The sequence below is a fragment of the Hirsutella rhossiliensis genome, assembly GCF_020360975.1.
Source record: "Hirsutella rhossiliensis strain HR02 chromosome Unknown scaffold00007, whole genome shotgun sequence".
NCBI classification, from domain to species: Eukaryota; Fungi; Ascomycota; class Sordariomycetes; order Hypocreales; family Ophiocordycipitaceae; genus Hirsutella; species Hirsutella rhossiliensis.
In genome coordinates this window covers 3,772,966-3,799,382 of record NW_025408673.1, presented here as the reverse complement: position 1 = coordinate 3,799,382, position 26,417 = coordinate 3,772,966, and the positions used below count along the sequence as shown (strand labels likewise).

At 60.2% G+C, this 26,417-nt stretch overlaps 4 protein-coding genes across 4 annotated transcripts; all 4 read right to left on the bottom strand.

The window, feature by feature from the left end:
* Positions 1-1,104: 1,104 nt before the first annotated feature.
* HRG_07231 (PIF1-like helicase domain-containing protein) lies at positions 1,105-2,366 on the bottom strand (the record flags this gene model as incomplete). Its single annotated transcript, XM_044865702.1, has 3 exons — positions 1,105-1,461; positions 1,516-1,992; positions 2,055-2,366. 3 exons carry the CDS (start codon positions 2,364-2,366, stop codon positions 1,105-1,107), a joined length of 1,146 nt encoding a protein of 381 aa, XP_044719664.1.
* A 166-nt stretch (positions 2,367-2,532) lies between these two features.
* On the bottom strand, positions 2,533-6,072 carry HRG_07230 (ATP-dependent DNA helicase PIF1; the record flags this gene model as incomplete). Its single annotated transcript, XM_044865701.1, has 9 exons — positions 2,533-2,834; positions 2,877-2,913; positions 2,988-3,280; positions 3,352-3,500; positions 3,561-3,962; positions 4,020-4,207; positions 4,254-4,616; positions 4,689-5,463; positions 5,522-6,072. 9 exons carry the CDS (start codon positions 6,070-6,072, stop codon positions 2,533-2,535), a joined length of 3,060 nt encoding a protein of 1,019 aa, XP_044719663.1.
* A 4,468-nt stretch (positions 6,073-10,540) lies between these two features.
* Positions 10,541-14,468, bottom strand: HRG_07229 (ATP-dependent DNA helicase PIF1; the record flags this gene model as incomplete). Its single annotated transcript, XM_044865700.1, has 12 exons — positions 10,541-10,735; positions 10,817-11,292; positions 11,343-11,553; positions 11,625-11,723; positions 11,765-11,811; positions 12,251-12,646; positions 12,738-12,799; positions 12,864-12,961; positions 13,156-13,656; positions 13,788-13,925; positions 14,008-14,092; positions 14,200-14,468. 12 exons carry the CDS (start codon positions 14,466-14,468, stop codon positions 10,541-10,543), a joined length of 2,577 nt encoding a protein of 858 aa, XP_044719662.1.
* Positions 14,469-21,485: 7,017 nt separating this feature from the next.
* On the bottom strand, positions 21,486-26,417 carry HRG_07228 (PIF1-like helicase domain-containing protein; the record flags this gene model as incomplete). Its single annotated transcript, XM_044865699.1, has 16 exons — positions 21,486-21,798; positions 21,864-22,300; positions 22,522-22,700; positions 22,865-23,270; positions 23,348-23,408; positions 23,470-23,704; positions 23,760-23,987; positions 24,053-24,308; positions 24,608-24,692; positions 24,800-25,050; positions 25,268-25,372; positions 25,422-25,627; positions 25,681-25,964; positions 26,021-26,070; positions 26,136-26,289; positions 26,347-26,417. 16 exons carry the CDS (start codon positions 26,415-26,417, stop codon positions 21,486-21,488), a joined length of 3,321 nt encoding a protein of 1,106 aa, XP_044719661.1.

The window sequence follows — 26,417 nt, the reverse complement described above, 5'->3', positions numbered from 1 at the left end:
AGGTACGATATCGGGCTCTGTAGAATGTCCTTTGCGACTTCGCCGCAACTCTCGCAGCGCGCCCCTGCTGCCTTCCGACACGCCGCCTCGTGCTCCCGTAGGATCGGCCTTATCCACTGTAGGAACAGTGCGCTGGCTTCGTCGTCCGGCCTCGCCTGGCCTACCTGCGTCACGAGCGTCTTCGGGATGCTATGCTTGTACTTGAGCTCCGTGGCCCCGAATTCGCACCAGAACTCCACGGAAACGTTGCAAGTGGCCATGCTGTAGTTGTTTTCCTAACTGCTCGATCGGTAGCTAGGGTAGACGCTTCTGCTCTCCTATTCGTGCCTTGGTGCCTCTCTTATACTCCCTTCCTCTCTCTTACCCCGCAACCGTTATCATCGCTGTATTTGCCTTCTTGCTTTTTCTCCCTCTTCCCGCTGCGGGATGGTGCCCGAATGGCCGATTTATTTGCCTACCTTCTTGCATGCATTAGTTCCTGGCGCTACCGCCTGCTTGCGTTCTTTGCTCTCGCCCTCTGTCTTCGTCTTGTTTGTCTCAATCCTCAGTCTTCGTTCCTCAAGGCTTTTTGCGCAACCCATGAGGGGTTGCCTTACCTGTGCGAAGGTATGCCTTGAGGAACGAAAGGCCTTTGCCTTGAGGAACGAAAGGACTTCATTAGCGCGCGGGGAAAAAAGGCCCCAGACTGCTTCACCCCCACATGCCTTGAGGAACGAAAAGGCTCTTCTGGACGCGAAAAAAACCCCAAAAACCCCCAAACCTACTTTACCCTCGAAACCCTTGGCTTCTGATTGGAGAACCCATCTTGGCTGCTGATTGGAGAGCTTTTAAATCCCGGCTTCCCTTTGGTCGCTTAATGATTACTTACCCTTTTCGTCCTAGCCCCTTTGTTTCGCCTTCCGGCGCAGTTCGCCCTCTCCGGTCCTGCCAGCGACCTAACCTCGCGACTAGGACTCAGCTCCTCGTGAAACCGGTTTTGGCCTTTTCCGACCAAACCCTCTCCCGCACCCCTGACACGAGCATGGTGCCGTCCAGCGCCCTGCGCCCGGCATCGCGATAGCTACACGTCCAGGCCCGTGCCTTTAGAGTCCAGGGAATCAACGTCTAGCCATCCGAGGCCTCGCGGACAGTCTTGTCGCTCAGCTGGCCCAGCCTCGCTTCTGCGTCTGTCATCTCGTCTGGCACCTTGTTGCCCACCAGGTCCCTCTCCCGCAATTTCGAGACCAGCATAATGCCGTCCAGCGTCGGGCAGCGAGACAGCTGCACGTACAGGCTGTACGGGTCGCACTGCGAGGACACGGCGCGTCCGTCGATGTTTGACGTCCGCGTTCCCCGCAGCTCCAGAGCTACACGCTCGAGCGTCCTGCCCTGCACTTTATAGTCTGTGCACGCGAAGGCTGCCGTACAGGGCAGGCCCTTTCGGCTGACGTCGTTCTGCTGCCACGGCCTCTTTCGCTGGCACTGTATTTTGACCGTCATGGGCGTCAACAGGACCGTGCCTGGCGGCATCCCGACGAAGTGAACGTCGTTCGTCGTCTCCGACTCCAGCATTATCCCCGCCGGCGGCCCGAAATGGACCGTCGTGTCTGCCGTGATACGATGCCCCGGGTACGACTTGTCGAGGACGACCTCCAGCGCCGTGTAGCCGGCGCCGTTCACCAGCTTTAGCCCCTGATGGGTGTTATGGTTCACGACGACCGGCATCCCCGGCACGAACATGAAGACGGCCGGCACCGGGATCGCGCTGTCGTCGCCCTGGTTCAGCATCATGATGGCCTCTTCCTCCGTCGGCAGGGCCTCCTTCCACGTATGATCCGAGATGAAGATGCGCATCACTGACCGCTGCTGGGCCCGGAACGCCAAGCTGGCCTCCATGTTGAGGTTCCACCGGTTCCTGTTCAGCGGCGTCACCACGGTGATGCACGTCTCCCACGGGATCCGCCTGCCTTCCCGGTAGCATCTTGAGTTGAGGAGGTCCAGATCCGAGCGGTCCTGCACGCCCAGTCGAATCCGCCTTAGCAGCCTCTGCAATTCCGGATCTCCGCGGCGCGCACCTGCTCGTCCAGCATGACCGTGGTCGTGAATCTCTTCCACAACGCGTGCGCCTTGTCGTGCTGGTGCCGTGTCTCGGCCTTGAAGGAGCTGTCTACGTCCCACGAGACGGCGGTGCTGGGGAGGAGGATCGAGCGTTCTTGGACGGGGCGGAATTGGTGGAAGTCTCCGCAGAAGAGGACGATCGGAATACCTCCAAAATCCTGGTGCGACCCGCGCAGCCGGCAGAGCTGCTCGTTCACCGCGTGTAGCGTCCGCGCCCCGAGCATGCTCACCTCGTCGATGACGAGCACGTCCTTCTCCTGCCAGTCCATCCGGGATTGCCCGTCGACGAACCGCTCCGCCTGTTTCGGCAGTCGCACCCGTCGAGATCCTTGGCCGCGTTTGCGGCTGCCGCGAGATCTTTCGAGAACCCGCAGGCGGAGTGGATCGTAATGCCGTTGATCCGCGCTGCTGCCGTCCCCGACGTCGCCGTTATCATCAGACGATTCGATTGATCCTGGACGCGAAGAGCTCGACGAGCGCCTCGATGACTCGTGACTTGCCCGTTCCGCCCTCTCCACCGACGAACTGGCACAGCTGGCGTACGTTGCTTTTCTCCCCGCGCCGTATCAGGTCAAGCTGGCGGCATATAATTAGGAAGGCGATCGCCTGCTTCTTGTTTAGCGTGAGCCGCGCTGCCAGGGCCTTGCCCGCCTCGAGGAAGGAGGTTGAGGCACCGAACCGGATCTCCATTCCCGCGCTGGCCCCGCTACTCCTTCCTCGAGCTCCGCTGCCGTCATCTGGACGTCGTCATCCCCGAAACCCGTGAGCACGCCCCGCACCGCCGCGCGGCGACCAGTCACCGGTGCCGTGGACAGGCTTTGTATGCCCCGTATCATCTTCTCCTCTCCTGGATGCGCGGATTTGCTGCGACTTTATGGCCCTAACCTCACTTTGCGGCGGTATGGTGGCTCCGGAGAATGCCCGCCCGGGATGTTGATTCGTCTTGGGCCCCGTTCGGGTAGTATTGTGGCCTGGACCTCGGAAGAAGAGGACAGCGCCGATTGCTGAAATCGGCTGAGCTCCTGCATCATCGCCGTGAGCTCCGGCGAGCCGGCCGTGATTTGGTTCGGCCCGATCGAGCTTCTGACAACGTCGATTAGGCGATTCGTGCCCGCACTGTCGGCCTGGTATCCCGATCCGGGCTCGACACCCACCTCCCCGGTGCCGTCCTCGTCCGGACGTACTGCCGTGGGGTCGCCGTCACCGGACGAGGCCGCCCACTGCCGTGCGTCCCGCTTTGCATCTTCGGCCGACCGTCGCAGCAACTGCACGTTATCGACGAAACATGATATCCTCGGGGCCAGGGCTGCTCGTTGCCGCCCCATATGCAGTTGATGTCGCCCCTTTCTTCGTCTAAGAAAGACTCCCACGGCACGAACAGCGCAAGATGCTGCACAGCCGCTCTTCGCCATGGAAATTAGCCTCTCGACCCGGCGCCTCCGGCCCGTCGACGACAAACGCACCTTCGGTAGCACGACCCTTCGTCGTCTTCGTCGAAATCCTTGCTCAAATACCCGTCGAGGCAGACCGTGGCCTGCTTGCCCGGTCGCCTGAGCACCTGCGCCCAACGGCCTCCCGGAGCCCAGCCGCTCTCGAACGGGACCTCCCCCCAGCCGGCGGGCCCCTCGTCCCTTTCGTTGCGCTTCAGCCTGACCAGCGAAACGTAGTCGTAGAGACACAGCCCTCGAAGGACGTCCCCGATGACGGTATGCCTCGACACGGCAAATCCTCTGGCCTGCTTCTTCGACGAGTATTGACTCGTCCACAGAGCCATCTGCAACGGCTGCGCCGCTTCTCGTCGAAGGTGCGGCCATTGTCGGAAGACTTGCCAGTAGAGCAACGATACGTTCAGGAACGCCCAAGCACTGCCATTCGTCAGTTCAGTCGCGCATCCCAGGAGGTCCGCGACGACCTCGACCTGCGATAACGGCCTCTCCGTAAACACGCGATTCGCCACCTTCATCAGGAACTGCCGTGTCTTATTCTGCCTGCCATCGTCACCGGCACCACTGTCTCCACGAACCTCCGCGCCGTCGGCCATTCCGTCACCTGCCCTGGGAGGCAAGAGATCCGCGGCGGCGGCGACGCGCTTCCATACAGGGTCCTCCACCTTGGTCGCATAGTTTGTGACGTAAAGATGAGGGCCATCGTCTTACGCTGTGTGGCGATGAAAGATATGTCATGGTTGTGGCGAAGCCCACGGCAATGGCCTTGTTCCACCGATTCACCATGCTGTGCGACCTCCGAATCCGCAGCACGCCGTCTCCCGTGAAGGCCGTCTCGTCGACCAGTCCCCACGGCGCCTTGAAACGACATAAATCGCCCTTGCGCCCCCCTTTGCCCAGCGAGTACTTGACGCAGGTCGGGCTGTGGGTATGGATCTGCGTCGCGCCGGCACAGAAGTTCGCTTCCTCGTCGAACGAGGCTGAAAATTGCCGTTCGTCGCCCAGAAATTGCGATATATCTGACGTCACCGATCGCTCGGCCTGCATTGCGCAGAAGCCTTCCTGGTCCAGATCCTGTCTTGTTCGTCAGCTTTCTCGGCTTTGACAGACGGAGGACGCAGGTCAACACGCCGGCCCCGCTCATACCTCGGAAAAGACACTGTCGACGTATCTGACGATGCGTTCTCGGTATGCCGCTTGATCCTCGCCGTCGATATCGGCAAGCATCGAGCTTAGATGCACGTTGCCCTGCAGCCAGAGCAGTCCGTGAACATGGAGCGCTCCACGCTCGTTGGTCTCGACGGCACCGTAATAGTGGCTGATGCGCCCGAACACCGACTCCTCGCCCACTCTCACGTAATGTTCGAAGAACAACGTCATTTCTCGGTGGAAGAATTCGGCCGAGCTTAACGGGTCCGAGATGGCCAGCCGCGCACGTTTGAACGCCTTGTCGAGGCCTTGCAGGAATGCCTCGGCCGCTGCGGGATCACGTGTGCGGTATGCCGCCAGTCTCAGCTTCACCGGGTTCGTGATGTCGTTCGGGTTGAGCGTGAACCAGATTGCAGGCACGCCACGACATAAGATGAGTGACTGGATCTTGCGCCGCATGCTCAGACGGAGCTCCCTCGACATGGGCTGCCGATAGCCGTACAGCGAAAGGCATCTTAGAAGCTCCTTGACGCCATCGTCGGTAGTCTTGCCCGACGTCTCCAGCTCCGCCCTGGCGGCCGCTAACCTATCCGCTGTCAGCGACCGTACGATGCGCTCCACCTCGGCGAAGTTCTTCCGCGTCGCGCTGAGCATGCTGACCCGACGATTCTTCGACCGCACATCCATATTGAAAACGAGAAACGAGAAGATGGTATGCGTCGCGAATCGGCCACCATGGCGCCGCAGCACAATGCCGGCCCAGGTCCGAAGGCTTATGTTCCGAGACGACAGAAGATCTCGCGCCGCCGTCTCTTCTCCAGCAGCCGTACCCGCCAATTGACCGGCCCTCGGGTCCTAAGATGACTTCCTCCGCGAGCCGTGGTCCTCCAAATCCGAACGGCAGTAGGGTGGGAAAGGTCTTGGCGAAGAACGAGGCGTCGAGCGAGTCGGCGAATTCGTCTCCGCGACAAACGTGGATGTATGGCTCGCGGACATCCGTGCCTTCTTGACCCGCCTCCGCCGACCTTATCCATGCCCTCGGCCTTGCGGTCGTTCTCGGCCCCATCGCCACCCACGGCATTGCACGCAAAGCGGAGCTTTCTGCGTCCGACACTTCCGGCGGTCCGTCCAATGCAAACATGCCGGAAGAGGTGATCTCGTTGATCGTTTTGGCTCTGTCATCGGGCTCAGCATCGTCAGTCCCGTCCGCTCCACTCCTCGGATTCTCGACTCCCCTGTCCAATACGTCTTGTCCTTGGAGGAGCTGGGCGAGGACTCCTTCGATCTCCGCCGGACTATCGTCGTCCATGGCCCGCTCTGCGGGCGGCACGACCTGCGCCGTTCGCGTCTTCTCCCACGCAGACGGCTCGTTCCGCTCCATGCGGTCGTAGACCACCCGCGGCACACCGTGTGATGGTGTTCCCAGCTATCCATTTCCGCCCTATCAATCTCAATATCGGCGTAATGGGGTTATTCTTCTTCAACCAGATAAGCGCTCTCGACGACTTGACGCCTCACCGACAAGAGACCCGATAAGTCGCACGGTGCTGGCTTCTCCGCGCCCTGCCACGAGACGTGGATCTCGTCCATTGTTTGCCAGAGCGGGTGCGGGAGCACCTTCTCGCCAGCTCCTGCACGTTGTTTGAAACACCGTGATGTGGCCCTTGACATGTCTCGGATACCTCACTGCCTGCGTCTGCCCGCCCGGAATGTTATACCTCGTCACAAAGCCGTAACACGAGTTCAACGAGATGAGCTTCTCTTCGACCGGCGTCAGCCCCTTCAGCTCGTCGGGGAACATGTGCTCGCATCCGAGGCGACTGTGAAGGTGGACCGCCGACGACAGGCTCCCGCGCCCCAAGCATCGGGCACACTCCACACAAACCGAGACGGGCTCACCCCCGGGAAAGCAGCTTCGGCACGCAAATGGTGAGCGCTCACCCCGAGGAACGGGACTTGATAGCCACTGATCCCACGGAATCTCCTCAACTCCTTCCTTGTACGCTTGCGGTAACACAGCCTGCAGGTCATTATCGGCAAGGTGCTCACATCGTGGAACGCCCGATAAAACTTTCGCACCGTCGATACCTTCCTCTCATGCGGTATTGGTGTGCACCAGGTTTGCTCCTTAGACAGCCTTTCCTTCGCGACGAATTCCCTTCGAGGTAAAGCAAGACACTGGCCAAATCCTCTGCCTGCAGCTCACTCCTCCTCTGCCTCGGATGGCTTCCTCGAGTACGTTTCGTCGGGGTCTGGTCTCGGTCACGCTGGCGGTTCCTCTTTCTCTGTTCTACGGCCTGCGAGGATCTTTCCGCTGCCTCGTCTCGCCACGGCCGATCTTGTTCTCCCGCCGCCGCCTGGCGTGATGGCCGTGGTGGCAACCATCCGGATGACTGCGTATCTCCTGCCCTGCCTTGCATCTCTCTGGGTTGGGTTGGCTGAACGAGGGCTCCTGACGACTCCAGACGACATCGTGACAGCGGTTGCCGGCCAATCCTGTCCCGCCTGGCATCCGGATGACTGTATATCTCCCGCTCTATCTTCTATTGCTCTAGGTTGGATTGGCCGAATGAGGCGCTCCTGACGGCTGTAGACGAAATCCCGACACTGTTTGCCGGCCGACCCTGTCCTTTCTGGCGTGATGGCGGCGGTGGCCACCGTCCGGATGACTGCGTATCTCCTGCGCCATCATCCATCTCTTGAGGTCGGATTGGCCGAACCAGAAGCTCCTGACGACTCTAGGCGAGTTCCCGACAGGGCTTGCCGGCCGATCCTGTCCTCCTGGGCGGCGGGTGTCCTCGGAGCCCATTGGCCCTGTCCGCGCACCACGGCTTCGCCTTCCAGACGTGCCCTCTGACGCCCTCCACGAGCCCTCCTTCGAGGAGGAACTATCGACGTTAGTCGTCCTTTCGCGGCCAGCCGCCTCGCCGACTTCCTTGGGCAACGCTCTTTGAGTGCCTCTGCCTGCTCTCTTCGTGAGGCATCGTCGGCCGCCGCGGCCGGCTTGGCCTCAATAGGCCGGAACCTGGGTGCCGCGTTTCCTTGACTTTTGTGGCCCGACGCCCGCTTCGGCCCTTCGTCCATTGCGATCGGTCTCGCCGCCGCGATACTCCTCGTCGCAGCAGCGGCCGCTGCTGCTGTCCCCGTTTCGCACTCTCCTGCCACCGATCTTACCTCGCGGCTACGATTCTCCCCCATGCTGGTGCTGTCTTATCGGCAAGGCTCCGCAAACGAACGATAGATTAGGAAGCCTTCGCCCGGGATATACCCGAGATTGTCTCGCTTCCTGGCAATGGCGTTCCGCCGCGTTGGCATTCTTCTTGCTAACGGTTATATCCTTCCTTGTTAATATCCCCTTTCTGCATTAGACCTCTCTCTCTCGGACCTGCCGGGCTTCCTTTGTACCTATCGACAGGCCTATCTGCCGACAGCCCTAGTTTTCGCCATCCTATGCCGGTAGCCCTGCCGGACACTTTAATCCGCGTCGCCCTTGCTGCCCGATCAGTACCCAGCTCCGCAACACCACGACGCATCTCTTTGACGTCTGCTTACTTACAGCGGCAAGGCTCCTCGCTCTTCCCGGCGAATCCATACCACTATTGATCTACTATAAGTGCGTCTACGCTCGACTTCTTCCCTACTCCTTTCTTGACGCTGAGAACCCGTCCTTTAGTGCGTGCAAGTGGCCTATCGACCTGCGCAGATGCACTATGTCTTCCTCTCTACTTCGTACCGATATGCCCGCACCGCACCTTCGAAAGCCGCTCGATAGCCAAAGGGGCGCTGGCGGTGAGATGTCTATGATGTCTTTTGTCCAGCCGGACTGTCCTGCTAGATTTTCCCACCAGGACGACCACCGCATCAGGGGTCTTAACGCCGAGGCCATGGCCCGCGTCTTCCTGCCTCCTCCCGCCTGGCTGCTCGCGACGGAATATGCGCCCCTCCGATCGGATGCCGATGATTCCCGACATCCGTCTTTTTAGCCTCAACCTCTCCATCTACGGCCAGCCTATTGATCCCTCCGACTGGACCGAAGAGTGGTTTTTCATGCATGCCCGCGTCCACCCCTACGCGCTCGCATGGGAGGTTGAGCAACGCGACGGCCTCGAGTCTGACACGGGCCGCACCTTCTCTATACGATGCCCGCCCTTGTCGTCCGCGATCAGGGCTACCAGCCGTAAGCCGTGCCCTGACCCTTCGCGAGTGCCGACGAAACGGTATATGGCTAAGATGGGCTTGAAGTGTTCTCCTAGGCTCTTTGCCTCCATGGGCGACTTCCTGCATCCCGCCTATTGTTTCCTTTACCGGCCTTATCGTCGGCACCGGCCACTCCTCGCTGCGGCGGGACCTACTGCCCGGTCCAGGCGCCGCCCAACTTAACTGTTGCGGATTTGTCCGCCTTTCTACCTATGTCGCTCCTGGGATGCCTAATAAGGTCCCCTTCAAGGGCTTCCACCCGTTCCAGGTCTTCGTTATCTTCCCTGTTCGCGCTAACCCTGGGCCATCTTGTGTAGGAAGATGGCCGAGAGGCAGGACTCTCAATTTCAGCCTAACGTCCCTTTACCTGCACAGGCAAGGTCGCTGGCCTGCTCCGTCATGATGTCATGCTCTACCCCCCGGGCTCGGACCGGGACAACGTCTTTATCGTCGTCCCGGATTCCTGGACTTTTCTCGACAAGGCCGCCGCCGCCGTCACCACGATGGCACCGCTTTCTCTACGCCACAGAGGCAACAAGCTTCCTCCGCTTCCGCGGCCTTCCGGGACGTGCGCGCTGCCTCTTTGTCTTTGATCACCCCTGGCACCCTCCCGCTCAGTCCTCCACCCTTGGCTTCGGCTTCGCCCTCGACCGGCCACCTTACGCCGCCCGGGAAACGATATTGCCCTGAGCCTGCCGATACGCCGACGAAGCGACCGTGTCTGCTGCATAAGGCCCCGGTGATCTCGTCTTCCCTAAGCCCGCCTCCTCTGCTACCCACTCGTTCTCTGTTTCGGCTGCCTCCGCCGCTCATGAGCCGGACAACCTAAGCCGGGTCCTGACTTACGGACTCTTCCTCGATTCCATTGTCGCCCATGGCTTGGGCTCGCCGGCCCGTCCGCTTCGAAACCGCCACCTATCTAAGAAAGCTACGGAAATGGAATAGCGTACGCTGCTATAACTCCTTAAATGGGAAGTGTTTTTCGTCCAGCCTGGCTGCCCCTTGGTCGTCGTTACCTTTCTGCCTCTGTACATCTGTCTGCCCCTTGTCTAGACGTTTTTTTCGTTCCTCAAGGCTCTTTGCGCAACCCTGTTGGGTTGCCTCTCCCGTCCTCCGCCTCTGATTGGCTGATTTATTTCCTCTTTCGGAATAAAAGATCCCGTGTGATTGGTCGCCGACCCTTCCGTCCCTCCCTCATCATTGGTCGCTGCCGCCTTCTCTTGCCCCTCTCATGCCTTGCCCTGTTTCCCCCGTTTATACTCCTGTTTACCCCTTGCCAATGCCAATGCCAACCTTTTTCCTTTCGTCCGCCGGTTTTCTTATTGTGTCTAAAACTTGCGTCTTTTGTCTTTGCCCTTTCGTTCATGCCTTTCTAGCGGGTTCTTCCTTCAAGTCTAAAAGTCGCCCTCGTTGATCGCTGCTGCCCAGTGCCCTTGTCTTCTTGCCCGCCGGCGCTCCTCCGTCTTCTCCCCTCGTCACCTCACCCTGACAACTCTCCTTGACTCTTCAGCGTCGCCATCCGACCGACGCAAAGCTTCCTCGACAGTCCTCTCGCTTAGCACCTCCAGCCTGGCCTGCGCGGCGGTCATCTCTTCGGGGACTCGGTTGCCCACCAAGTCTCTCCCGCACCTTGGACACGAGCGTGATGCCGTCTAGCGTTCGACAGCGCGATAGCTGCACATATAAGCTGTACGGGTCGCATTGCGAGGGCACGGCCCTTCCATCGACTTTCGTCGTCCGTGTCCCCGCAGCTCCAGGGCCACGCGCTCTGGCGTTCTGCCCTGCACCTTGTAGTCCGTGCAGGCGAAGGCTGCTGCGCACGGCAATCCCTTCCGGCTGACGTCGTTCTGCTGCCACGGCCGCTTTCGTTGGCAGTGTATCCTGACGCTCATCGGCGTTAACAAGATCGTGCCCGGCGGCATCCCGACGAAGTGGAGGTCCTTTGTCGTCGCCGATTCCAGTAATATCCCCGCCGGCGGCCCGAAGTGGATCGTCATGTCGGACGAGATTCGATGCCCTGGGGACGCCTTGTCGACAATGACCTCCACCGCCGAGTAGCCGGCGCCGTTCACCAGCTTCAGCCCCTGATGGGTGTTGTGGTTCACGACGACCGGCATCCCGGCCACGAACATGAAGACGGCCGGCACGGGGATCGCGCTATCGTCGCCTTGATTGAGTACCATGATCGCTTCTTCCTCGGTCGGCAGGCCCTCCTTCCACTTGTGCTCGGAGATGAAGATGCGCATCGTCGACCGCTGCTGGACCCGGAACGCCAAGCTTGCCTCCATGTTTAGGTTCCACCGATTCCTGTTCAGCGGCGTCACCACGGTGATGCCAGTCTCCCAAGGGATCCGCCTGCCCTCGCGGTAGCACCTGAGTTGAGGAGGTCCAGATCCGTGCGGTCCTGCACACCCTGCCGGATCCGCTTCAGCAGCCCCTGCAATTCCGGATCACCGGCGGCGCGCATTTGCTCGTTCAACATGACGACCGTCGTGAATCTCTTCCACAGCGCGTGCGCTTTGTCGTGCTGGTGCCGCTGCTCGGCCTTGAACGAGTTGTCTACGTCCCACGAGATGGCCGCGCTCGGCAGGACGATCGACCTCTCTTGGACCGGCCGGAACTGCTGAAAGTCTCCGCAGAAGAGGACGATGGGGATCCCCGAAATCTTTCTGCGATCCGCGAAGCCGACAAAGTCGCTCGTTTATGGCGTGCAGCGTCCGCGCCGAGCATGCTCACCTCGTCGATGACAAGCACGTCCTTCTCCTGCCAGTCCATCCGAGACTGGCCGTGGATGAACCGCTCCGCCCGTTTTGTCAGCCGCACCCCGTCAAGGTCCTTCGCGTGTTCGCGCCGCCCGCCCTTGGTCTTTAGTGAACCCGCAGGCGGTGGATCGTGATGCCGTTGATCTGCGCCGCGGCAGTCCCTGACGTCGCCGTGATCAGCAGACGATTCGAAAGGCTCTTCCCACTGAACAGCTCGACGAGTGCCCCAATGATCCGCGACTTGCCGGTGCCCCCTCGCCGCCGACGAACTGGCAGAGCTGGCCGGCATCGCCCTATTCGTTTGTCGCATCAAATCGAGCTGGCGGCATATTATTAGGAAAGCGATCGACTGCCTCTTGTTCAGCGTTAGCCGTGTTGACAACTCCTTGCCCGCCGCGAAGAAGGAGGTCGATGGGCCAAGCTGGACGCGCATTCCCGCTTCTGCGTCGCTAGCCGTCTCGTCGGAGTCGGCTGTCGTCATTTCGACGTCGTCCTCCCGAAGCCGGTCATCACCCTCCGCAACGCAGCTCGGCGATCGCTTTCCCGGACTGCGACTGTGGTTTGTACGCCTTGGATCATTCTCTCCCTTCCTCGACGCACTTATCTGCTGCGACTTGATAGCCTTGACCTGATCCTGCGGCGGTAGTGCGGCCCCGGAAAATACCCGCCCTGGCATGCTTATGCACCTCAACCCTTGTTCGGGAATCGCGATGGCCTCGAGCTCGGCCGTTGAGCAGAGCGCCGATTGCTGGAATCGACAGAGCTGCCGCATCATTGCCATGAGCTCCGGCGACTTGGCCGTCACCTGATTCGTGCCCACTGCGCCTCGGACGACGTCGATCAGGCGCGTTGCGTCTCCGATGTTGTTGGACCGATACGTCGCTGCAAATTCTGCGCCCGCCTCGCCTGTCTCGCCCTCCTCGACGTGGGCGACCGTGGAATCGCCATCGCCGGATGAGGCCGCCCATTGCTTGGCGTCGCGCTTTGCGTCTTCGGCTGATCGTCGAAGCAGCTGCACGTTGTCGACGAGACATGATATTCTCGGGGCCAGCGCCTCGCGCCCGCTCCCAGATGCTATTGATCTCACCTGTTTCTTCGCACAGAAAGGACTCCCACGGCACAAATAGCGCAAGATGCTGCACGGCTGCCCTTTGGGGAGGGGGAGGTTAGCCACTCTGATGATGCCTGCCGGCAGGGCGGTTGCTATACACACCTCCGGTGGCACGACTCCTCGTCGTCGTTGTGGCCGAAGTCCTTGCTCAGGTAGCCATCGAGGCAGACGGTAGCATGCTTGCCCGGCCGCCTGAGCACCTGGACCCAGCGTCTCCTGGCGCCCATCCATCCTCGAAGGGCACCTCCCCAGGCCGCACAGCTCTCATCCTTACTGGTGCGTTTTAGTCTAACGACCGATATGTAGTCGTATAAGCATAGCCCTCGCAGGAGATCTCCCGGTGCTGGTACGCCTCAACGTGGGAGATCCTCAGGCCTGCTTCTTCGACAACGACCGACTCATCCAGAGTATCATCTATGGCCGCCGCGCCACTTGCTCGTCGGAGATACGGCCACCGTCGAAAGACTTCCCAGTACAGCAGAGATGTGTTCAGGTACGCCCAGGCGCTGCTGTTGGTGAACTCGGCCGGATATCCAAGAAGATGAGCGACGACCTCGACCTGAGATAGCGGACGCTCCGTGAACACACGATTCGCCACCCTCATCAAGAACTGTCGCGTCCTGTTTCCCTTGGCGGCGTCATCGCCAACAGCACCTCCACCGTCGTCCTGTCCTCCGTTGGCCGTGCCGTCACCCGTTGAGGCGGCCAGGAGATCGGCCGCGGCCGCCACACGCTTCCACACCGGGTCCTCCACCTTCGTCGCGTAGTTCGTGACATAATACATAAGGGCCATGGTCTTGCGCTGCGTCGCAATGAAGGAAATGTCGTGGTTGTGCCGGAGCCCAACAGCGATAGCCTTGTTCCATCGATTGACCATGCTGTGAGTCCTCCGGATCTGCAACACCCCGTCTGCCGTGATGGCGGTCTTGTCGACCAACCTCCATGGAGACTTAAACCGGCATAGATTCCCTTCCGCGCTCCTTTGCCCAAGGAATACTTGACACAGGTCGGGCTATGCGTGTGAACCTGTGTAGCGCCGGCACAGAAGTTGGCCTCCTCGTCAAATGCGGCCGAAAACTGCTCGGTGTTGTCCAGCAGGGAGGAAATATCGGACGTCACAGATCGCTCCGCTTGCACGGCGCAGAACCCTTCCTGATCCAGATCCTATCTTGCACGTCAGCCTGGCCCCGTTTGTCCATCGGACGAGCAATTCAGGTTCTCAGTGACACGTCTTAGCTATTCTTACCTCGGAGAAGACACTATCGACGTATCGTATGATTCGCTCGCGATACGCCGCCTGATCCTCCCCGTGGATGTCGGCAAGCATCGAGCTGAGATGCGCGTTTCCGTGCAACCAGAGCAAGCCGTGAACATGAAGCGCCCTCGTTCGTTGGTCTCCACAGCGCCATAGTACTTGCCGATGCGCCCGAATACCGACTCTTCTCCGACCTTCACGTAATGATCGAAGAACAGCTTCATCTCCCGGTGGAAGAATACGGCGGCGCTCATCGGATCGGACATGGCCAGCCTTGTCCGCTTGTACGCACTCCCAAGGCCTTCTAGGAACTCCTCGGCCGCGCCGGGATCGCGTGTCCGATATGCCGCCAGTCGCAGCTTCACCGGGTTCGTAATGTCGTTTGGGTTGATGGTGAACCAGATGGCCGGAACGCCGTAGCCAACGATGAGCGACTGGATTTTCCGCCGCATATTGAGCCGAACCTCTCGACATGGGTTGCCGGTGGCCGTACAGCGAGAGGCTCCTGAGAAGCTCCTTCACGCCCTCATCGGTCGTCTTGCCCGAGCTCTCCAACTCGACCTCGCCGCCGCTAACCTTTGCGCGGTCATCGAGCGGGCAACGCGCTCGACCTTGCCGAAGTCCTTCCTCGCCACACTCAGCATGCTGACGCGGCGGTTCCTCGACCGCACCCCCATGTTGAAGACGAGAAATGCAAATATGTGGTGCAACGCAAACCGGCCACCATGGCGCCGGAGCACGATGTCGGCCCAAATCCGGAGGTTCAAGCTTCGGGAGGATACGATGTCTCCCGCTGCCGCCCCTGCCTCAGCAGCTCTACCGGTGCCTCGCAAGTTGGTAAGGGCCTTCCCGCCTCGGCTATGGCCTCTTCGGCCAGCCTTGGTCCCCAACGCCAAATGGGAACAGGGTCGGGAACGTTCTGGCGAAGAAGGACGTCTCAAAGGAGTCGGCAAACTCATCCCCCCGCGAGACTCGAATGTATGGCTCACTGCCATCGTCGCCACGCCCTCGACCCCACCGAGGATCCGACCCACGTTCCGGGCCCGCGCGGCCGTCGTCGGCACCTGCGCCAACAGCGTCACAGGCAAACCGCAGCTTCTCGACATCCGCCACGTCTGGCGGTCCGTCCAGCCCAAACATGCCGGAAGACGTCACCTCGTTGATTGGTCGAACGTTCTGATCGGGGCTAGCACCAACTCCATCACGACCCGCGCCTTCTTCGTTGGGCCCGTGCCCTTCAGCCTCGCCTCCCGTTTCCTGCCTTTGGTTGAGCAGAGCGAAGAGTTCCTCGATCTCCACCGACCCCTCGTCGTCCATGGCGCGCTCCGTGGGCGGCACAACGTGCGCCGTCCGCGTTTTCTCCCATGCGGACGGCTCGTTCCGCTCCATGCGATCATACACCAAGGCCGGCACCCCGTCTATCGGGTCTCCCCAACTCTCCATCTCCGCCACGTCGATCTCGATCTCGGCGTAGTGGGGGTTGCTCCTCTTCAGCCAAACAAGAGCCCTCTCGACGACCCGCCGCCTCACCGACAAGAGACTCGACAGGTCGCTCGGTGCCGGCTTCTCCACGCCCTGCCACGAAACGTGGATCTCGTCCAGTGCTTGCAAAAGGGGGTGCGGGAGCACCTTGGTCGCCAGCTCCTGCACGTTGTTGGGAAACACTGTGATGTGGCCCTTGACGTGCCTCGGATACCTCACGGCCTGCCTCTGCCCGCCCGGAATGCTATATCTCGTGACAAACCCATAGCAGGAGTTGAGCGAGACGAGCTTCTCTTCGACCAGCGTGAGTCCCTTGAGCTCGTCAGGGAACATGTGCTCACAGCCAAGGCGAGTGTGAAGATGGACCGCCGGCGACAGACTCCCGCGCGCCAGGCATCGGGCACACTCCGCACACACCGACACGGGCTCGCCTTCGGAAAGCAGCTCCGGCATGAAAATGGTGAGCGGCCGCCCTCTGGCACGCAGCTTGACAGCCATTGATCCCATCTGATCTCCTCAGCTCTTTCTCGTACGCTTGCGGTAGCACATCATGCAGGTCCGTATCGGCAACGTGCTCGCATCGTGGAACGCCTGATAAAAATCCCGCACCGTCGACACCTTCCTGTCGTGCGGTATTGGCGTACACCACGTCTGATCGTTAGACAGCCTCTCCTTCATGGCGAAGTCTTCCTCCAAAAAACGCAGCACACTCGCCAGGTCTTCGGCCCGCAGCTCCCGACTCCTCTGCCTTCCGATTCCACTCCGAATCTGTTTTCTCGGGCGCTCGTCCGGACCAGGAAGACGTTTTTTCTCCCGCCTCCGGGCCGCCTCCGGGGCCGCCTCCGATCCATGATTTCTTCTCTCCGTGGCTGATTCGCTTCTTCGCAAGCCGTCGGATGCGGCAGCTTTGGCGACGACTGCCCGACTACGTGCGCATCCCTGACACGCCATCCGGCCCTTTGCACTGGACAGGCACCGGGCCGTGCTGGCGAACGTTTTCCACGCCGAACCTTGACCTCAGTCCTTGCCCTTTCCAGCACTCTCCTCGTTCTTGCTGCCGATCAAACTGCACGGGCCCCAGCCGCCACCCGCGATGAGCCGCCCACCTCCCTTTGCTGCAGCCTCCGCCCGCTCAGCGAAGCGTCCGCTGGCTCTGCCGCGGCGTCGCCCACCCCACAGGAGACGGCCCCGGATGCTGCGCCGTACCTGCTGCGTTGGAGACACCCCTGCGGCCTGGTACTCCTTTACCCGCCAACTCCGTCCCCGACGGCGCTTGGGCAAACCAGACGCAATCGCTGCTGCTAATTGCCCGTTTTCTTGTTGTCGAATACCGGTTCCCTAGGCTGGATGGATCGAAGCTTCGGTACCTCCTTCGAATGAACACTCGGGACATCGCCCGCCGCCGCCGTAACACGTTGCTCCTCATCTTCAGGATCTCCTCCTGAGGCAGAAAGTGCCGATGAGGAGCGGACGATCAGAGTCCGCTACCCCATATCTCCACGTTCCCTAGGCAACAGGGGCCTCGGAAGCTGACCCGGTGACTGATGTTGCGCGGAACTTCCGCTGCTAACCATATTATGGAACTTCCGTGCTCTGTTTGACCGCAAACCGCCTCGCGGCGGTCTTCTCGGCAACGACCTCGCAATTGCTTCTGCGTGCTGTCTCCATGCGGTGTCTTCAACCACAGGTTTCCTAGGCTGAATCGGCCGGAACGTTGATGCCGCATTCGCCCGTGATTCGTATCTTCGTAACCGTCCCAGGCTCTCCCCGTGCTCTGCGGCCCTCTCAGAAGCTGCCACCACATCTACACCGGCTCCTGTCGCACCATCTCCGAGCCCCGAACCCGACCCGCTCACGTTCTCACCTCTTCTCCATCCCCGACTGACAACGAACAGGCTTCAGGGTGAGCAACCGCCTCGCTTAACTTCACTGCAGGACTGTCCGCCATGCTGCTGCCTCCTCGACGTCGACTGCCGTAAATTGGCAACAGGCTATAAAGCTTTGGCTCCGGAGCACCTCCACTTGGACAGTCTCGCTTGTTGACGACGCTACTTCTCCCGAATGGAAGCTCCTAGCCATCACTTCCTCATGGCCGTGGCGTTTCTTTCCTTATAGCTTCCCTATAAAATGCTTCCCTATGGTACCGAGGCGATGCAATACTACCCTCTATATTCCCCGTTACCATGCCTATCTATGTGCGTCCACCGTCCCGGCCTCGCCTGGTCTCCACGTGCGACCTGCTACCCCGGCTTTGCCAAAGCGACCCTTCCATCGCCGTGCTCTCTTTGCGCACTCCAGCGAATCCTGGCCACTGCCGACCTCCGGCACATGGAGATGGCCGCGACAACCGCCTGCCGCACACTTCAAACCATACTCTTCAGCCCTTCCAACACCATCCTACCAACCTTGCGCATCAGTTCACCATCAATACCCGCCAATCCGCCTCGTCGAGCAACAGCCACAAGGCTGCCGGCGATAACATGTCCATGACGTCCTCATGCAGCCGGACTACCCTTCTAGATTTGCTCCTCGCCAGCACCAATGTCGCATCAACGGCCTTAATGCTAAAGCGATAGCCAGGACCCCTGCCTGTCCTCTTGTAGTCGCTAGCCACCGGAGTCTCGACTTGCAAACCCTCTTGGAAAGTTCTCGTGACCAACTCGCATCCTCCTCCTCAGGTCGACCCATATATCCGACTTCACCGTGTCCCAATAGTAGACTCGACACGGTCGGCACCCGCCTCGCTCAGCCGCACGCAATGCCCATCCAACTACCGACGACCGTCAAAAAGGGAGTCCTGCAATACTACCATAACCTCTTTCTTTCCTTCACTCTCATTCGTTATTGCCCCCTTTGCTATCTACTCCATGCAACGATGACACCGAAGGGGACTACTGGACTTTCTTTCTCCGCAGTCTTACCCACACTAACCTTACCGTTCGCCGACCTCCAACTTCTCGCAACATAGCCATCACCCCTACTCAACTTCCAACCCCCGGCTCCCTACTTCACTCACGACCACAGAACCAGATGGTCGAGACTGCTCGAGAACCTCGCCAGCTCATTCCCGCATACCCCCGCTTCTGATCTATCACCTAGGTAGCATTCACTGACTCTCAAGTCTCCCCGACCCGAGCCACGAGCCCTCTTTCGAGCAGCAAGAAAACCTGCTTTATAGGATGCCTACCTCTACTCTGCCTAACCCTCCTTTACACTTCCACGGTGACCACATCTGCCATGTTCTCACGATGTCGGCCTCCCAGCTCAACGTCGATACCTCGTCCTCCCCGCGGCAACCTCTTGACAGCCAGAAAATGCTGGCGCCGACATGTCCATGATGGCCTTTGTCCAGCCCGGCTGCCCGTCTAGGTTCGCCTACCAGAATGAGCATCGTGTCAAAGGGCTCAACGCAGAAACCCTAGCGAGGGTCTTCCTTCCAACGCCCTCATGGCTGTCGACTCCAGAGTATGCAGCAATCCGGTCAGATCCTGACAATCCATCGACCTGCATCTTCTTGAGCCTTAATATTTCCATATACAACCAACAGATAATCCTCGGAATGGACCGAGCAGTGGTTCTTTATGGTCGGCCGTGTTCATCCCTTTGCCCTGACGTGGGAAATCGAGCGACGTGATAGCTTCGAGTCGGAGGATGACAACATTACAGAATACACCATCCCGGCTCTCATCGTCCGCGACCACAGCTACCAGCCGTAGGTGTATGCTCCAGACCTCCGTCACCACTACCATCTCTGACGATGGCCACAGAGTCATCCTCGCACCTCGGCTCGGCGGATGCCTTCCCAGCGATACAACCCATTGTCTCCTTCACGGGACCTGTCATCGGTTCCGGCCGCGACCTTCTGCATGGAAACTCGGCTGCGGCCCTTGACGACACCCAGCTGAGCTGTTGCGGCTTTGTCCAGCTCTCGACCTTTATCTGTCCTGGGATTCCGGGCAAAACACCCTTCAAGGGCTTTCATCCCTTTCAACTTTTCGTCATCTTCCCCATTCACGCCAATCCTTGACCTCCTATGCAAGAAGATGACCGAGAGGCGCGATAGCCAGTTCCAGCCGAACGCTCTCCTCACCTGCACGGGCAAAATCGCCGGCTTACTCGATCACCAGATCATGACACATGCCCCGGCCTTCGAGCAAGACTATATCTTCATCGTCGTCCCCGATACATGGACTTTCCTTGACAGGGCCATGTCCAACCAGGCTTCTGCGACACAGCTACTGCCGACGACACCCAAGGGCTCAGTCGGCAACCCTCGGACTATAGCGATGCGTTGGCCAGGTTTACCTCTACCAAAAACGCAATGCCGCCCCAAGCGGCGCCTCCCACGCCGCCTGCATCTAGGTCAGTCGATCCCTTATGATGACATCAAAGCGGTCATTGCCCGATCCCGACCAAACCCCAACCAAGAGACCGCGACTTTCTCCAGAAATTTCCACCATAGTCGCCGCCTGTGATAGTCGAGGCCCCGCCAAATCCGACACTTCCTCCCTTCTGTCCCACGAAGACCCGGAGACTCAGAGACGGACACCGAGCCAGTCAATCACCCAGCCACATCCGCCTCTGGCCCTATCAGACCTCCGGCGTCAATCTCTTCCCGACCGCACCGCGCCCGACATCCGCCCAAGAATATTCTGTAAAGCAACGAACGAAACAACACAACATGACAAGGAACATGTTTCATCATCCTCAAACTCAAGTGCGAAAGGCCCTAATGGGATATTTCCTTCTCCTCTTGCTCTCCTTTTCACAAAGACAATCCAGTCAAAACTTCTCCAATATACTCCTTATTCTGTTTATATCCACCACTTATAGCACCTGTAAATCCTCAGAGCCTTCCACTCGCCCACACATGCATTACCCACCCACAACTCTCTTCACCCCTGCCGCCTCTCCACGCCCTTTGCGCCTTTGCAAAGCAAAATCTCCCTTGCAGCGGCCTAGGCTGCCTCTCTGACGCTCTGTCTCGATTTCACTCACGATAATGCTCTACGTCTCTCGCCGGATCTCCATCTCATATCTCATATCTCACTCTTCTTCCTGTCTTCCTCTCACTTCCCCTGTCTCCTATCTCCTGTCGCCAACTCTCTCCTCTCCCCGACTTTCTCCTGTCGCCATCGCCAACTTTCGTTCCGAAAGGCCTCTTTGCGCGAGCCGCGGCTGGCGAGCCTTCCCCTCGTCTACCCGTAAGATACATTGATTCAGCCCGAAGGGCGTTTGCCTTGAGGAACGAAAGGCCTTCTAACGTGCCCCGCAGACCCCGCCCTCTCCCCCCAAAGGTTCTCCGCCCCTTGATTGGTCCCTTGTGATTGGTCCCTCCTTGCCTCCCTCCTCGTTGGTCGCTGCCCTTCCCCCGGCTTCTGTTGCCTTTTCGCGTGCCTTATCCCACCACTAGGCGCCTCCCACCCTGTCTGCCGCCTGCCGACTCTTCCCGCCTGCCGAACTCTTCATCGCGTCACCTAGCCCGGCCGCCTTGACTCTTCAGCATCACCGTCCAGCCAGCGCAACGCCTCCTCAACGGTCCTCTCGCTCAGTACCTCGAGCCTGGCCTGTGCGGCAGTCATCTCCTCGGGGACCCGGTTGCCCACCAAGTCTCTGTCCCGCACCTTGGACACGAGCATGATGCCGTCTAGAGTTCGGCAGCGCGATAGCTGCACGTACAGGCCGTACGGGTCGCACTGCGAGGGCACCACCGTTCCATCCATCTTCGTCGTCCGTGTCCTCGCAGCTCGAGGGCCACGCGCTCCAGCGTTTTGCCCTGCACCTTGTAGTCCGTGCACGCGAACGCTGCTGCGCACGGCAAACCCTTTCGGCTGACGTCGTTGCGTTGCCACGGCCTTTTTCGCTGGCACTGTATCTTAACGGTCATGGGTGTCAACAAGATCGTGCCCGGCGGCATCCCGACGAAGTGGAGATATCTCGTCGTCTCCGATTCGAGAATGATCCCGCCGGCGGCCCGAAGTGGATCGTCATATCGGCCGAGATCCGATGCCCCGGTACGCCTTGTCGACAATGACCTCCACCGCCGAGTAGCTCGCGCCGTTCACTAGCTTCAGCCCCTGGTGGGTGTTGTGGTTCACGACGATGGGCATCCCGGCCACGAACATGAAGACGGCCGGCACCGGGATCGCGCTATCGTCGCCCTGGTTGAGTATCATGATCGCCTCTTCCTCCGTCGGCAGCTCCTCCTTCCACTTGTGCTCGGAGATGAAAATGCGCATCGTCGACCGCTGCTGGACCCGGAACGCCAGGCTCGCCTCCATGTTCAGGTTCCACCGATTCCTATTGAGCGGCGTCACCACGGTGATGCCCGTCTCCCAAGGGATCCGCCTTCCTCCCGGTAGCACCTTGAGTTGAGGAGGTTTAGATCCGTCCGATCCTGCACGCCTAGACGGATCCGCTTCAGCAGCCTCTGCAGCTCCGGGTCGCCGGCGGCGCGCATCTGCTCGTCCAGCATGACGACCGTCGTGAACCTCTTCCACAGTGCGTGCGCTTTGTCGTGCTGGTGACGCTGCTCGGCCTTGAACGAGTTGTCTACGTCCCACGAGATGGCCGCGCTAGGCAGGACGATCGACCTCTCTTGGACCGGCCGGAACTGCTGAAAATCTCCGCAGAAGAGGACGATGGGGATCCCCCCGAAATCTTGCCGCGATCCGCGAAGCCGGCGAAGCCGCTCGTTCACGGCGTGCAGCGTCCGCGCCCCGAGCATGCTCACCTCGTCGATGACGAGCACATCCTTCTCCTGCCAATCCATTCGAGACTGGCCGTGGATGAACCGCTCCGCCTGTTTCGGCAGCCGCACCCCGTCAAGGTCTTTGACCATGTTCGCGCCCCCGCCCTTGGTCTTTAGTGAACCCGCAGGCGGAGTGGATCGTGATGCCGTTGATCCGCGCCGCCGCAGTCCCCGACGTCGCCGTGATCAGCAGACGATTCGAAAGGCTCTTTTACTGAACAGCTCGACGAGTGCCTCGATGATTCGCGACTTGCCGGTACCGCCCTCGCCACCGACGAACTGGCGCAGCTGGCAGGCATCGCCCCGTCGGTCTGCTGCATCAAATCGAGCTGGCGGCATATTATCAGAAAAGCGATGGACTGCCTCTTGTTCAGCGTCAGCCGTGTTGCCAACACCTTGCCCGCCGCGAGGAAGGAGGTTGATGGGCCAAACTGAACGTCCATTCCCGCCCCTGCGTCGATAGCGGTCTCGTCGGAGTCGGCCATCGTCATTTCGACCTCGTCCTCCCGAAACAGGTCATCACCCTTCGCAACGCTGCGCGGCGATCGCTTTCCCAGGCGGCGGGCGTGCTTTGTATCCCTTGGATCATCCTCTCCTCTCCTTCGAGGCACTTACCTGCTGCGACTTGATAGCCTTGACCTGATCCTGCGGCGGTAGTGCGGCCCCGGAAAATACCCGCCCTGGCATGCTTAACCGCCTCCCCTCGTTCAATCAGCGCCGTGGCCTCGAGCTCGGCCGTCGAGCGCAGCGCCGATTGCTGAAACCGACAGAGCTGCTGTATCATTGCCATGAGCTCCGGCGACTTGGCCGTCACCTGATTCGCTCCCACTGCACCTCGGACGACGTCGATGAGCCGCGTTGCGTCTCCGATGCTGTTGGGCTGATATGTCGCTGCAGACTCCGCGCCCGCCTCGCCTGCTCCACCCTCCTCGACGTGTGCGACCGTCGGGTCGCCATCGCCGGACGAGGCTGCCCATTGCTTGGCGTCGCGTTTTGCGTCTTCGGCGGATCGTCGAAGCAGCTGCACGTTGTCGACGAGACATGATATTCTCGGGGCCATAGCGTCTCGAGCCCGCGCCCAGATGCTGTTGATCTCACCTGTTCCTTCGCCCAGGAAGGACTCCACGGCACGAACAGCGCAAGATGCTGCACGGCTGCCCTTCAGGGGGTGGGTTAGCCTCTCCGATAATGCCCGCTGACAGAGCAGTTGCCATACACACCTCCGGTAGCACGACTCGTCATCGTAGGTGAAGTCCTTGCTCAGGTAGCCGTCGAGGCAGACGGTAGCGTGCTTGCCCGGCCGCCTGAGCACCTGAACCCAGCGTCGTCCCGGCGCCCATCCATCCTCGAAAGACATCTCCCAAGCCGCCCAGCTCTCGTCGTTGCCGATGCGTTTCAGTCTGACGATCGATATGTAGTCATACAGGCATAGGCCTTTCAGCAGCTCTCCCGGTGCTGGTACGCCTCGACGTGGGAGATTCTCAGGCCTTCTTCTTCGACGACGACCGACTCATCCAAGACGCCATCCATAGCCGCAGCGCCACTGGCTTCTCGGAGATGCCGCCATCGCCGAAAGACTTCCAGTACAGCAGAGAACAGTTCAGGTACGCCCACGCGCTGCTGTCGGTGAACTCGGCCGGATATCCGAGAAGGTGAGCGACGACCTCGACCTGTGATAGCGGACGCTCCGTGAACACGCGGTTCGCCACTCTCATCAGGAACTGTCGCGTCCTGTTCCCTTGACAGGGTCATCGGTGGCAGCGTCTCCGCCACCGTCCCGCCCTCCGTTGGCCGTGCCATCACCTGTTGAGGCGGCCAGGAGCTCGGCCGCGGCCGCCACACGCTTCCACACCGGGTCCTCCACCTTGGTCGCGTAGTTCGTGACATAATAGATGAGGGCCATTGTCTTGCGCTGCGTCGCAATGAAGGAAATATCATGGTTGTGCCGGAGCCCGACAGCAATAGCCTCGTTCCATCGATTGACCATGCTGTGTGTCCTCCGGATCTGCAGCACCCCGTCTGCCGTGAGGGCGGTCTTGTCGACTAACCTCCATGGCGCCTTGAACCGGCAGAGGTCCTTTCCGCCCTCCTTTGCCCAAGGAATACTTCACACAGGTCGGGCTATGCGTGTGCACCTGCGTCGCGCCGGCACAGAAGTTGGCCTCCTCGATAAACGCGGCCGAGAACTGCGCGGCGTTGTCCAGCAGCGAACCAATACCGCCCGTCACAGATCGCTCCGCTTGCACGGCGCAAAACTTTCCTGGTCCAGATCCTGCCTTGCACGTCAACCCGGCCCCACTTGGCCATCAGAAGAGTACTTCAGGCTCCCGGTGGCACATCTTAGGTAGGCATTCTTACCTCTGAGAAGACGCTATCGATGTATCGGACGATTCGCTCGCGATACGCCGCCTGATCCTCCCCGTGGATGTCGGCAAGCATCGAGCTGAGATGCGCGTTCCCGTGCAGCCAGAGCAAGCCGTGAACATGAAGCGCCCTCGTTCGTTCGTCTCCACGGCGCCATAGTACTTGCCGATGCGCCCGAATACCGACTCTTCACCGACCTTCACGTAATGATCGAAGAACAGCTTCATCTCGCGGTGGAAGAACACGGCCGAGCTCATGGGATCCGATATCGCCAGCCGTGCCCGCTTATACGCATCCCCAAGGCCTTCTAAGAACTCCTCGGCCGCGTCGGGATCGCGTGTGCGGTATGCCGCCAGTCGCAGCTTCACCGGGTTCGTAATGTCGTTCGGGTTGATGGTGAACCAGATGGCCGGCACGCCATATCCGACGATGAGCGACTGGATTTTCCGCCGCATATTGAGACGGACCCTCTCGACATGGGCTGCCGGTGGCCGTAAAGCGAGAGGCTCCTGAGAAGCTCCTTCACGTCACCATCGGTCGTCTTACCCGAGCTCTCCAACTCGACCCTCGCCGCCGCTAGCCTTTCTGTGGTCATCGAACGCACGATGCGCTCTACCTTGCGGAAGTTCTTCTCCCCACACTCAACATGCTGACCCGGCGGTTCCTCGACCGCACCCCCATGTTGAAGACGAGAAATGCGAAGATGTGGTGCAGTGCAAATCGACCACCATGGCGCCGGAGCACGATCTCGGCCCACGCCTGAAGGTTCAAGCTTCGAGACGATACGGGTCTCCGCGGCCGCCTCTGCCTCGACAGCCCTGCCTCGCAAGTTGGCCGTGACCTTCCCCGCGTCGACCATGGTCTCTTCAACCAGCCTTGGTCCCCCAACGCCAAATGGGAACAGGGTCGGGAACGTCCTGGCAAAGAAGGACGCCTCAAAGGAATCGGTAAACTCACCCCCGCGAAACCCGGATGTATGGCTCACAACCACCGTCGCCACGCCCCGAACCCCGGCTAGGGACCCGACCCACGCTCTCGGCCCGCACGGCCGTCGTCGGCACCTTCACCAACAGCGTCACAGGCAAACTGCAGCTTCTCCACGTCCGCGACGTCTGGCGGTCCGTCGAGCGCGAACATGCCAGAAGACGTCACCTCGTTGATCGCTGGAACGTTCTGGTCGGGGCAGGCGTCACTTCCATCGCGAACCGCGCCTTCTCCGTTGGGCCCGTGACCTTCACCCTGGCCGCCGGCTTCTTGTCCTTGGTTGAGCAGGGCGAAGAGCTCCTCGATCTCCACCGGCCCTCCTCGTCCATGGCGCGTTCCGTGGGCGGCACAACGTGCGCCGTCCGCGCTTTCCCACCCAGACGGCTCGTTCCGCTCCATACGATCGCACACCGACGACGGTACCCCGTGTATCGAGTCTCCCAGCTCTCCATCTCCGCCGCGTCGATCTCGATCTCGGCGTAGTGGGGTTGTTCCGCTTCAGCCAGACAAGGGCCCTCTCGACCACCCGCCGCCTCACCGACAAGAGACTCGACAGGTCGCTCGGTGCCGGCTTCTCCGCGCCCTGCCACGAGATGTGGATCTCGTCCAGTGCTTGCAAAAGGGGTGGGAGCACTTTGGTGGCCAGCTCCTGCACATTGTTCGGAAACACTGTGATGTGGCCCCTGACATGCCTCGGATACTTCACGCTCTGCCTCTGCCCGCCCGGAATGCTATATCTCGTGACAAACCCGTAACATGAGTTCAGCGAGATGAGCTTCTCTTCGACCGGCGTCAGTCCCTTGAGCTCATCGGGGAACAT